The 14,270-nt window shown below is 36.4% G+C and overlaps 1 protein-coding gene and 1 long non-coding RNA gene across 3 annotated transcripts in view; both read right to left on the bottom strand.

The window, feature by feature from the left end:
• Positions 1–4,951: 4,951 nt before the first annotated feature.
• Positions 4,952–8,921, bottom strand: LOC117331297. Its single transcript, XR_004533458.1, has 2 exons — positions 8,564–8,921; positions 4,952–6,830 (listed from the first exon to the last, which is right to left on the bottom strand). It is a non-coding gene; the product is annotated as an uncharacterized LOC117331297 (long non-coding RNA).
• A 1,419-nt stretch (positions 8,922–10,340) lies between these two features.
• The window catches only part of LOC117331296, a 30,259-nt gene continuing 26,329 nt past the window's right edge, over positions 10,341–14,270 (bottom strand). For both annotated transcript variants that reach the window (XM_033889916.1, XM_033889915.1), the window contains exon 8: positions 10,341–12,687. In XM_033889916.1, the coding sequence (XP_033745807.1) occupies positions 11,554–12,687 (1,134 nt within the window). In that variant the 3' untranslated portion in view covers positions 10,341–11,553. The remainder of the gene's footprint in view (positions 12,688–14,270) is intronic.

Here is a 14,270-nt window from a genome sequence, read left to right as displayed (position 1 = left end):
TTTTGAAAAATTTTGGACTTAGAAAATGTTTGCATTAAGTTTTTGGTGCAAGTGTTGAAAGGTATTAATACATCACTTTATAATTGTACTAGGGTGCTGATAATTGGCAATAGAGTCCCTCTGGGGTTAATCTATCCCCTGCCAGAGTTAAACTAAAAGATTTTTTTGGGAAAAAACCAGAATTTTCAAATTTTGGGACTTAGAATATTTCTGTGTTAAGTTTTTGGTGCAAGTGTTGAAAGGTATTAATAAATCACTTTATAATTGTACTAGGGTGCTGATAATTGGCAATAGAGTTCCTATGGAGTAAGACAATCCCTTCCTGGAGTAAAACTTTAAAATCTGTGTTTTTTTGTTTTTGTTTTTAAATCTTTGGACTTTGTGTTAAGTTTATGTTGTGAGTGTTGAAAGGCATAGTAATACATGGTATTAGGTTCCCTGTGGGGGTTAAACTTTCCCTTGCCATAGTTAAACTGAAATATTTTTTTGGGGAAAAAACACATTTAAAAAAAAAAAATTTGTGCAAATGTTGAAAGCTATTAACACATCACTTTATGATTGTACTAGGGTGCTGATATTTGGTAAAAGAGTCCCTATGGAGTAAGACAATCCCTTCTTGGGGGTGAAACTGAAAATAAAACAATGTGAAAATGCTCACAATAGACAATTTATACCGATCAACATTTTTCAAGGGAGACAACTCCCATTAGGATAATATTTTGTCCAATGTCCAAAAGCAATTACATTTGTATTTAATATATTTATTTAATCTACAACAGCATAGCTTGTCTCCCGAATGCGGATTCTTACAGAAGTTTGCAAACAAAATTTGTTTCATACCCCGATGAAACTAAAAAAAAATTGACATCAACGCTTATAATAAATTTTTGAAAATGATTTTCTAATTTAAAACATGTTTTATGTACAATTTTACTGGTTTTAAATGGGATTTTTTTTCTCAAATCAATACGCGACGTCAATTGTCGTATTGTGACGTCACATTTATCGCGCCATTCTCGGAATTTCTTTCATAGAAGAATGAAAAGAATTTTTCGACCAATCACATTTGAGTATTTACCATGTAAACAAAGAAAAATGAATTGAAAATTGCATGAATTCACAAAACATAATCTGATCAAGTAAACAATATAAATATTATTAATGCAATTTGCGAAACCATTCCAATTAATATATTTTGATTATTTATTGACAAACATTTGCGAGACGAGCTATGCTGTTCTCCAACAGCTCTTGTTTTTATTTTAGACAATATAATGATACTGTATGATATAGATCTATAATGGTATAATTCATGACTGAGGTTGAATTCAGTAATTGAAGGTTTGTATGATTGGTGTTTTGATAATCAGCATTAATATACTGTATACTGTAATGACACATGATTCAATGATATATGTTTTGATGGACAGTGTGCTGATTCCATTTTTGCCATCTGTTGAGGGCAGTATTGTCTCATACTGTGTCACCAACATGCCTGCTTTTGTCAGGTCAACCTAATACCAGCTGTATCTTTACCATCTCAGATCATGCAAAAAAAAAAAAACTGAAACAACTTGATCTTCTATCGTAGGATTAAAATGAACATAAGATATTGTGTAGACATCAAAATACATAAAATACATGTTTTATCTTTTTATTAAGATTGAGACTTTTACTTCATGTCTCTATAAAACTCACTCTAATAAAAAAATACATGTATCTACTGGTCACTGATGCACTGTGTGTAGGTGAAAACACTTTATTAGAATTTTGTTTTATCATTTGTGTTCAGATTTAATTCGTCTATCTATCCAGTTAGTGTTGGTATATTGTGTATATATATGCTGATACCATCAGATACATTTTTGACATAAGATGTCTCCAGTAATTTTGTTTTGTGATTAATTTATGCGATGATTTTGATAGGATTTATAAAAAAAATATGCTGGTATGAAAGTAAATACCATTTGTTTAACAAATTAATGCATGGAGCATGAAATATTTATTATTTCTATGACTTGGAAAGATTACAATAACAAAGGTTTCTTACTATTTCATATCCATCTAAATGTTTGATGAGAGTTACCTGTACATGACAGTGTTACCTGTATATGGCAGTGTTACCTGTATATGACAGTGTTACCTATATATGACAGTGTTACCTGTATATGACATTGTTACCTGTATATGACAGTGTTACCTGTGTGTTACCTGTATATGACAGTGTTACCTGTACATGACAGTGTTACCTGTATATGACAGTGTTACCTGTGTGTTACCTGTATATGACAGTGTTACCTGTATATGACAGTGTTACCTGTACATGACAGTGTTACCTGTATATGACAGTGTTACCTGTATATGACAGTGTTACCTGTATATCACAGTGTTACCTGTATATGACAGTATTACCTGTATATCACAGTGTTACCTGTACATGTATATGACAATATTTACATATATTTACATTTACACTACAGCACCACTATATAACTTTACCAAGCTCACTTGGAAGTCACTTGGAAGTTATGAGTCCATAACTTCCAAATCTCTATTATGACGTGATTATTATAGTGACGTCATAATTGTCACGTCCGCGATAACGAAAGATGGCTGTTGAAAAGGCTGTTCCGTCTTTGACGATAATAATTTGTTCATTCATTATCAGAGTAAAATTCCTGGATATAGTCTTTCAAATTCGTTGTCAAATGTAAATATAAGCATTGAACTGCTTTCATTTGGAAGTTATGGGCTGATGAATGCCAACTGGACAAAGGCAAATTTAATGAAGCGCGTTAAGCATTGAACTGCTTTCATCAGTTCAATGCTTAATTAACACTCTGGCTAAAGGTGAGACAAATGACTAGATGTAGTTCACTGTTTATAAATGTGAAAGACGTACTTCACTTGCTATGTTCTTAATGTGTGTCATAATTATATTTTATTCTAATATATAGAAGTTTTACTGACAAATATCATTTGAGACATAATCTCTCTTCAGAATCATAAAGGCATGGCTGGATAAACATTCAACTTTATCATACCTGTCCAATCCAATGCTGACAGAACACGGACGACAGTCCGTGAGACCAAACCTAGCAATGAGCAGAGCCATGTAGGCGGCAAATCAGTCATCATAACTAGTTGCTTCATCCTTCTACGATTTTTCGGTGATGTTAGGGACTTCTTACATCTGGCTCTTCCCTCTAGGACTCGTTATTGACGTTGGTGACATCATACGGATGTCTCGTCCCTCTAGGACTCGTTATTGACGTAGGTGACATCATACGGATGTCTCGTCCCTCTAGGACTCGTTATTGACGTTGGTGACATCATACGGATGTCTCGTCCCTCTAGGACTCGTTATTGACGTTGGTGACATCATACGGATGTCTCGTCCCTCTAGGACTCGTTATTGACGTTGGTGACATCATACGGATGTCTCGTCCCTCTAGGACTCGTTATTGACGTTGGTGACATCATACGGATGTCTCGTCCCTCTAGGACTCGTTATTGACGTTGGTGACATCATACGGATGTCTCGTCCCTCTAGGACTCGTTATTGACGTTGGTGACATCATACCGATGTCTCGTCCCTCTAGGACTCGTTATTGACGTTGGTGACATCATACGGATGTCTCGTCCCTCTAGGACTCGTTATTGACGTTGGTGACATCATACGGATGTCTCGTCCCTCTAGGACTCGTTATTGACGTTGGTGACATCATACGGATGTCTCGTCCCTCTAGGACTCGTTATTGACGTTGGGGACATCATACGGATGTCTCGTCCCTCTAGGACTCGTTATTGACGTTGGTGACATCATACGGATGTCTCGTCCCTCTAGGACTCGTTATTGACGTTGGTGACATCATACGGATGTCTCGTCCCTCTAGGACTCGTTATTGACGTTGGGGACATCATACCGATGTCTCGTCCTTCTAGGACTCGTCAGTATGATAGGGACATCATACATGTACAGCTAACGACGGTGTTAGGGACATCAGGACTCGTGGGTGATGTTAGGGACATCATGACTCGTCGGTGATGTTAGGGACATCATGACTCGTGGGTGATGTTAGGGACATCAGGACTCGTGGGTTATGCTAGGGACATCAGGACTCGTGGGTGATGTTAGGGACATCATGACTCGTGGGCGATGTTAGGGACATCAGGACTCGTGGGTGATGTTAGGGACATCATGACTCGTGGGCGATGTTAGGGACATCATGACTCGTGGGTGATGTTAGGGACATCATGACTCGTGGGTGATGTTAGGGACATCAGGACTCGTGGGTGATGTTAGGGACATCAGGACTCGTGGGTGATGTTAGGGACATCATACGTCTGTTATGTCCTTCTAGGATTCGTCGCTGATGTTAGGGACTGATAGTGTTGAAATCCAGAAAGAAGGTTAGGAAAAATCAAAGTACACAATAAGATGTTAAAATGGGAGGGTTATAGATATTGACCGAAGTGTGGGGTATGTAAAACCTCCAAGCGAAGATAAGCACCAAGATCAATTTTTGATCTCTGAGTTCCCTTTATATGTAAATACGTCTATCTTGATTATCTAAAACTCGTTTTCAATTTGTTTAGTTTGATTTTTGATTTTGTTTTGATTCTGTTTGAATGCACAATCACTGAGGGATATTATTTTTATGTAAAGGGATATTCCACACAAGATGGAAAATGGCTATTCTGTACCTTTAAAGAGCTCTTTCCAATGATTTTAAAACTAATGTCAATATCAAAATATCTTAACTGTGGCCAGTTTGAACTGGCGATATTGATGGGAATACCCCAACCAGTTTGAAATAAGACTGATTAAATATAGCTTATTGGGAACTCTGGAACAGAAGTGTCACTGGTTTATATAATACAAAGTGTTGGGTGCTGGTAATTTCCTGCTGGAATCACAATCTCATTGCTTCGTTTTTGTTTTTGTTTTTTTTTTTAAACACACAACTATTTAGTCATATTTTTATATAACATCCAAACCTGTTGTTGTGAATTGATCTAGCTGAATAAACATGTATGTTATTAAACAGGCGTTAGAACTGAGGAAGGCGGTCCTGTATCCTAATTTAGTATTATGTATACAATTTATTATTATGTTATTTCTATGTTGTTCGTTTTAGCCATGAATTACACTGGTAATGGTGCTCATAAAAGTTACAGTAAAATGGAATATAATCCTAACTTGTACGGATAGGTATCGTATCGACTAACAGATTAATGGCGGAATGAAAATCATCGTCCATTGTGTATTCATAAGTTTATATGTGTGAATTTGTCATATAACTTCATTCTGTATCTACAGTTGTACCATAATGAATATTGGTTGGTTGTTGACGTATTCGATTCTATTTTATGATTGCTGCTGAAGGAATCGCGATCTGTTTATTAATATTTATGAGAATTTATCAATGTACCGTTTGTTTTAGCAAGCTCTTCTATATACATTAATTTATCTGATTGGATAGTTAGATTGAATTATACATTTCCTACGCTTGTTATAATAAAATTAATTTTCTATTTGTTTGCGTCGTAGTTTTAATGAAGTTACCACATGAGAGTGAAATAACTTTTATTTTTCAACATGTGCTCTTTTCACAAAATCAGGTGTAAGGATATGACCTACTGTGAAAAGCCGCTAATTAATATGCCAAACTGACAATTAATGAAATGTGTGCAGATATTACAATTTATTGCTGATCATAACCAATGATTAGCGAGTTTATTATTTTTCAAGCAATACATTGATAGAAATCTATATATAAAGGAAATATCACACACTCACAAAAACAATTGTAATCTACTTTCTGTGTGTCATCACTTCCGCGACCCTGTGAAACGCTTTTAAAATGTTAGCCAATCAAAACCCATTGAACCACGCGATTAAAAAGAAGTCCTGGTCAAATGTCACCGTATAAACCAATCAAACGTATTTAAAGCTGACAGTGCAAGTTAAAAAAACTTTCGTTTTGAAATAAAAAAAAAAAATTACAATGGTTTGGAGATGTTCCCCGAGATAAATATACTTGTACATATGTATCTTCCGGTCACCGTTTCCAAGGAAGTGTCAGACATTTTAGTTGAAGTCTGCTTGGATACGAGTCTGGAAGATGTATATATATATCCGGGGGAATATCTCCAAACTATTTCAAAAATTATGTTTTTTATTTCAAAGCAAAAGCCTTTTCATTTGCGTTGTCAGCATTAAAGTTTACTTCACGTTAATACCCAGAAAGTCTACTATATCTATTAAATGAGATGAATCATTCATTTATGTAAGTTAAGTTGCGCACGCAATATTTTTAAGTGGTACACTGTTTCCATTTCACATACAATTCAATCAAACAGAATTCAGACAAGACATTTGAAACACAGCTCACTTGTTTAGATTTCCAATCCGAAAGAGGATTTTAGAAGAGAGTATAGTGTGCATGGTTTCCTGGAAAGCAATACCATATACGTGCATCACATGTATATGTAGTATTGTCAGTCATCAACCAATGGAAATCTCCTCTGTATAAACTATTTGGATTTAGTGGTACCAGTATTTGATGTGGTATAACTACAATGTAAATAGTTTTGTCGTGTGGATTCGATATTATAACGTTGTTTTAGGACACCTTTGACTCCATGGCATCCTCCTCCTACACAATCTTGAGAGTTTGTAACAAAAGTCAATTAAAATATGTTGACAGATCACGTGACATCATAATACTTGTATCTGTTCACTCCTTTATCATCCTACTTTGGATTTAACTGTCTATTGGCATCTGTTATTTCATCCATGTCTGCCGAGGCTACTGATGTTATCTCTGAAACAAACAGAAATAAAAACGACCTAGTATGGGTGAATGAGTAACATACACAAATAATATGACGGCCATTCAGCAAATTCGGCCAATATAATGAAAAAGAAAACAGACAAAACACAAAAAAATGGCGATAAATATAACGAATACCTTCGACCCTCTCTTACAACGGAAAACATAAATAGAACATTCCCCAAAAAGATCATGATGTTGACCTTTTCGATCCTCGTCGTGGATATATGACGTCAAACAATTCACTAACACATCAAACAAGCCACCGTCAATATATGGTTATGTACTCACACACCCAGTTCGTTTGTCACACATTACTATCGAACAATGCCATTTTAAAGGTCGCATAGTATATGATAACGTACTCACCTTTAAGAGCTCACCAAGCATACATTAGAAATATAGTGAATACATATATTAGAGCTACGCTAGGATCCACAAAAGTATGTAAAATACAGCGCAACCATAATTTAGACCTCAGCCAGGTTGTAGTTAGAATAACACATCCATAATTTAGACCTCAGCCAGGGTGTAGTTAGAATAACACACTCATAATTTAGACCTCAGTCAGGGTGTAGTTAGAATAACACACTCATAATTTAGACCTCAGTCAGGGTGTAGTAAGAATAACACACTTATAATTTAGACCTCAGCCAGGGTGTAGTTAGAATAGCTCACTCATAATTTAGACCTCAGTCAGGGTGTAGTTAGAATAACACACTCATAATTTAGACCTCAGTCAGGGTGTAGTAAAAATAGAGCACTCATAATTGAGACCTCAGTCAGGGTGTAGTTAGAATAGCTCACTCATAATTTAGACCTCAGTCAGGGTGTAGTTAGAATAACACACTCATAATTTAGACCTCAGCCAGGGTGTAGTTGGAATAACACACGCATAATTTAGACCTCAGCCAGGGTGTAGTTAGAATAGCTCACTCATAATTTAGACCTCAGTCAGGGTGTAGTTAGAATAACACACTCATAATTTAGACCTCAACCAGGGTGTAGTCAGAATAACACACTCATAATTTAGACCTCAGTCAGGGTGTAGTCAGAATAACACACTCATAATTTAGACCTCAGCCAGGGTGTAGTTAGAATAACACACGCATAATTTAGACCTCAGCCAGGGTGTAGTTAGAATAACACACTTATAATTTAGACCTCAGTCAGGGTGTAGTTAGAATACCACACTCATAATTTAGACCTCAGCCAGGGTGTAGCTAGAAAAACGCACTCATAAATAAGTACTGTTGACAGAAAAAAATATCATTGGCAAGAATTTGAATACAAAGTCATTGTAGATTTTTTTGTTGATTAGATTGGTCATAGATCGTGATGTACTTATGCTTACTTGTCTACAGTTACAGCAGTATTGATCAAGCTATTTGATATTCCGTTGAGGTAATATGTCGCTTGATCAAAATACAAACACACACACAAAAAAAAAAAAAAAAAAAAATGAATACCATAACAAGATGGTCGGTTAACAAATGAAAGTTCTTTATAAAGGATAATTTCCAATGTTAACCTGATCGGATTAAACAAAACACGATGTCCGATTAACCGAAGGGTAAACAATGGTAAATGCTGAGAACATAAGGGACATTCTATTATACATTAACGATGAGGAGCACACTCATAGTAATATTGATAAAACGAAGTATGATCGGATTAGGGAGGTAGACTGAGAACGATATGTTAACTACATTGTATAATGTTACCTGTCTTCTGGTTGTTGTAGCCGATCAGATAGTTTTCGTTGTCGTTCGAGTCTCTGGATGCTCGTCTATTACAACAGCACAGCAGCAGCATGGCACTGACGACTACCCCGGCACACAGACACCCTATGATGAACCAGCGCATTACCAGATTTTCTCCCTCCATCTTTTAACGGGTATAACACACCTGTAACGTCGCCTGTTAAAGCTGTTTTAATTTAAAGCCTGTAGCTAGCGAATATCAGTAGAACATTTAGCTATTCTCAGAAGTCGGTGTGAGTGTGATCAAATTCTAAGCATCGTTTTCAAAAAGCTGTCATTAAACATAACTACTGCAGACTGACCATCTGACAGGTGACAGAGTGACGATCTGACAGGCGAGACCTTATTCATAGGAAAAATCAATTTTTGAAACGTCATAGATTATCATCACCTGGCAGTCGAAACAATATCCAATCGTTTTATTGGTTAATAGTTTCTTAGAAAGCTTATTACGCATGTGTAACGTAATACATCCACGACATCTATCACGTACAGATCTAAAACTGAATGTCATTTAAAGTAAAACAATACTAGGAGACCTATATATCCCAATTCTAATACACAATCATACGCCTTTAATGGCTGTTTCAATTCATTAAAATAAAATGTCATGGATATGTTTATAAAACTGTGTCTGGATTAAAGTAATTGTCTCTAGGGTTTCTAGACTAAAATCATTGTCTCCAGGATGTCTAGATTAAAACTCAAAGTTGGAACTAGTTTGATAGCTTGATCAATCGGGTAGCTCATCAAAATAATTCCTCCGACATTTCCTGTAACAGTAGTGATATTTTTTTGGTATATATAACTATTTCTATATACAATACAGTCTCAGAATTAAATGTTTTTGACTACAATCTCATCTTCTTGGTTTATTTCCGATGTTGCCATTCCATTTACCGATTTAATCTTATGTTATAAAATTAAGATATACGATACTCTAAAGGAAACTGAGCGGATATAATGTATAGAACCGTAAGTCTATCTCAATATCAATTGAAAGCAATATTTTCTTCTATAAATCAGACAACAAAAGCGTCACAGAATTACCAATGCATTCTCTTGTTCCTCTAGAATTTTCACCGAATGCAAAATACGAAAAATGTTAATGGTTTCCTATTGTGTGTCCTATTGTGTGCCCTATTGTGTGTCCTATTGTGTGCCTTATTGTGTGTCCTATTGTGTGCCAAGATCTCGCGTGATTAATAAGATTTCCGTGTCTTTATATTTCTGAATGAGTTGCTTTATTCGGATACTGATCTCTGATATTACGAGTGTTTTCTTTAGACGAGATTGTGCATTCACAAATGTACAACTCGTTTGACACTCTTTTTGCTGTCAAAATAATGTATTAAATCGCCACAACCTCTATGACAACTCATTTGAATCATGTTCATTTTGTTCACGGAAAGTGTGGTGTTTAGCATTGTACAGTAGTAAGGTGAAGCACCGCTGGAGGTGGTTAGAGGTGGTTAGAGTTATCCCCCTTGTCGGGTGTCTATGGTTCCTGTTCGTGCTGTGCAGTTGCAGTTTCCGAAGGTTTCTAGCAATGTTCTGATGTGACTTATCAAACAGCAACGGATGTAAATTAAATCATATTCCAAAACAGAGACAGTAGCAAAAGAATGTTGTTAATGAAAATACATTTACGACACCAAAAAGATTTCAGACTGTCGCTGTCCGATTTATGAAAAAGAAATTAGGAAAATACTACAATCTAAGAATGAAAATAGGATACTATGATATATTATATTTTATTAACATGAACTATTGTGACGTCGTTTAATGTAGACACACAACTATTTCATTGTAAATGTCAACGACAGACGTCGGGTATTCACTCTCTGCTGAACATGTCTTTCAGAGGTTTGCGCCTGTGGCCTACACACAAAGTATACAAACATACAATACAATCGAAATAAACAAACACAATACAATTGAAGTGCAGTCCTCGATAAACGGGTCAACACCGAAATCACAGAAAAAAAACTCCTTTTATAAGTAGTGTTTTATAGGTTATCGCCGTTTGCATTTATTCTCACTTCCACACAACAAATATATCAATCAACACGTGAGCGAATTGTATTTGTTACCGATTTCGTTGTTTTGCAGCGTTAAGATAATTAGTAATCAGTGATATATGAACACATGTACAAACGTTTCTACCACAATAGGTGGGTGTTATTCAACTACCAAGGCATTGAATAATTATTACAACTGAATAACATTCAGTTTATACCACACGTGGAATAAACTCTAAATGCGTTTTGATTGGTTGACAAGGTGATATATGACCGGTACTATTTTTTAATCATGTGGTTCAATGCAATTTAATTGGCTAACACTTGAAAGTCGTTTCCTGTAAATGACAACGCATAAGAAGTAGTTCGCAGTTGTTTTGTTATATTCTAGAAAACGTATATAGATTTTTAATAATTTTTTTGCTTTGAAAAAATACACCAACTTTTTATTTTCTTATGATTTGAAATAATTTGTAATGTTTTCATACATTTCCGAATTGTCAGTTTTGCATATTAATTTGCGGCATTTCAAATTAGGTCATATCCTTACACCTGATATTGTGAAAAGAACACGTTGACACAAAACAGGTAACTTCATTCTCAAAATATCTTTTCTATTGTGGTAGAAACAGGTCACCCAACTCGTGGTTGTTACATTTGGTTGTTCTTACACTCTCGTTAGCTATTTTTCAAAAGAAAAAAAGCAAAACAACAAATTTGATAAAATAACTAACTCGATTAAGAGAAATACCATGTACAACTACCACTCGTTGTGTAACCTCTATTTTCACAACTATTTCCACTGACATGATGCAGCTTACATAATCCTCAAATCAATAACGTACAAAACAAGTTGGGCAAGTACGGTTATATAAAACTTCCAGGGGTCAAATAGCACATACTACACGCGTACATTATACAGTAATCGCCTTAGTAACTCATTGTCGTGTCGAAGGTAGAGATGCTTTTTGGATTTGTTTTGTCAGAGTACTTGAACGACGTCGCTTCTGACGTGGACGAGGCAGGAAGAGTAAATGGTCTCTCAAAAATGAATTCAGCGTCTACTTTACCAAGTCCTCCGTTTTCCATACCCGAATCTTTAATATCGTATTTAAGATTTGTGATCCTATACAGTTTGGGTACGAAAACAACCATCAGAATTATAGTTGCGCACGCAATCATCCCTATACAGATGGTTGGCTCTACATAGTCACGTGGTTCCAAGTATATGACGACAAGAAAAGCTATCCATACAAAAATAGTGACCCAGCTTGCCACCAGGATGAGACGGGCTTCACCTAAATTCTTCTTCTCATTCCTTACGGTTAACGAATACACTGCACACAGCGTTATTATAAACATTACATATGAAAGGTATTTAACAAATTTAAACTTATCGAAAATGCAAGCATACTGCACAGTCGTGTTATTTCTGGTAATGACGAAATCGTCCTCATACACCAGCCACTGGGCTCCTAAGGCTACCTGTATTCCAGTTATAAACAGTATGGCTAGGAACTGATTAATACTGGACAGTTCTCCTCCAAGACCGATTAGTTTGTAAGCTCTGAGCGCCATTAGCTTAGCTAGAATCGTCGCAAACAGGAATGCATAAGCCAGACCAGGAATGAGTCTCCGATAAGCGCACACTCTGTCACTCGGAGTAAAAACGAACGGAACTACTGCCAAGTAGAGGAATATCACTGAGAGCAGCATCAGCATACCGAGGCTGATATACCTTCTATACAGGAACCCTATACACACCTTATAGATCACGTAAAACATGAACATCAGAACGACAAAAGCGCCACCTAGGGAAACAATCAGAACCATCACGGCCCATAGCATATTGTCAAATTGTGCTGAAGTATCGTAAAATAACAAGTCTGGAAACAGATCCATTTTATCCTCTTCGTCTGTAGAATTTTCTGATCCAAAGTTAACACATACACAGCTTTGGTAGCATCGTGACTCTGGGATAGATGTGTATGCCATTCCGTTACTGTCATAAGCCTTGATATTGGTGGTATCGAGGTCCAAGATACCGGCACGCCAAACACCAACCTGCAACAGTTAATAGCAGAGTGATTGACTTTTATCTGAGAGGATATCAGACACACACACAGAACATGATTGACTTTTATCTGAGAGGATATCAGACACACACACAGAAAATGATTGACTTTTATCTGAGAGGATATCAGACACACACACAGAACATGATTGACTTTTATCTGAGAGGATATCAGACACACACACAGAACCTGATTGATTTTTATCTGAGAGGATATCAGACACACACACAGAACATGATCGACTTTTATCTGGGAGGATATCAGACACACACACAGAAAATGATTGACTTTTATCTGAGAGGATATCAGACACACACACAGAACATGATTGACTTTTATCTGAGAGGATATCAGACACACACACAGAACATGATTGACTTTTATCTGAGAGGATATCAGACACACACACAGAACATGATCGACTTTTATCTGGGAGGATATCAGACACACACACAGAACCTGATTGACTTTTATCTGAGAGGATATAAGACACACACACAGAACATGATCGACTTTTATCTGGGAGGATATCAGACACACACACAGAACATGATCGACTTTTATCTGAGAGGATATCAGACACACACACAGAACCTGATTGAATTTTATCTGAGAGGATATCAGACACACACACAGAAAATGATTGATTTTTATCTGAGAGGATATCAGACACACACACAGAACATGATTGGCTTTTATCTGGAAGGATATCAGACACACACACAGAACATGATTGACATTTTATCTGGGAGGATATCAGACACACACAGAACATGATTGACTTATATCTTGGAGGATATCAGACACACACACAGAACATGATTGATTTTTATCTGGGAGGATATCAGACACACACAGAACATGATTGACTTTTATCTGAGAGGATATCACACATACAGAACATGATTGATTTTTATCTGGGAGGATATCACACACACACACACACACACACACACACACACACAGAACATGATTGACTTTTATCTGGGAGGATATCAGACACACACACAGAACATGATTGACTTTTATCTGGGAGGATATCAGGCACACACAGAATATGATACACTTTTATCTGGGAGGATATCAGACACACACAGAACATGATTGACTTTTATATGGGAGGATATCAGACACACACATAACATGATTGACTTTTATGTGGGAGGATATCACACACACACACAGAACATGATTGAATTTTATCTGGGAGGATATCAGACACACACAGAATATGATTCACTTTTATCTGGGAGGATATCAAACACACACACAGAACATGATTGACTTTTATCTGGGAGGATATCAGACACACACACACAGAACATGATCGACTTTTATCTGGGAGGATATCAGACACACACACAGGGCATGATTGACTTTTATCTGGTAGGATATCAGACACACACAGGGCATGATTGACTTTTATCTGGGAGGATATCACACACACACAGGGCATGATTGGCTTTTATCTGGGAGGATATCAGACACTCATACAGAACATGATTGACTTTTATCTGGTAGGATGTAAGACACACACACAGAACATGATTAACTTTTATCTGGACAGACACA

The sequence above is a fragment of the Pecten maximus genome, chromosome 7, assembly GCF_902652985.1.
Source record: "Pecten maximus chromosome 7, xPecMax1.1, whole genome shotgun sequence".
Taxonomy (NCBI): Eukaryota; Metazoa; Mollusca; class Bivalvia; order Pectinida; family Pectinidae; genus Pecten; species Pecten maximus.
The sequence above is the reverse complement of the archived record's forward strand: the minus strand, read 5'-3'. Positions and strand labels throughout refer to the sequence as shown.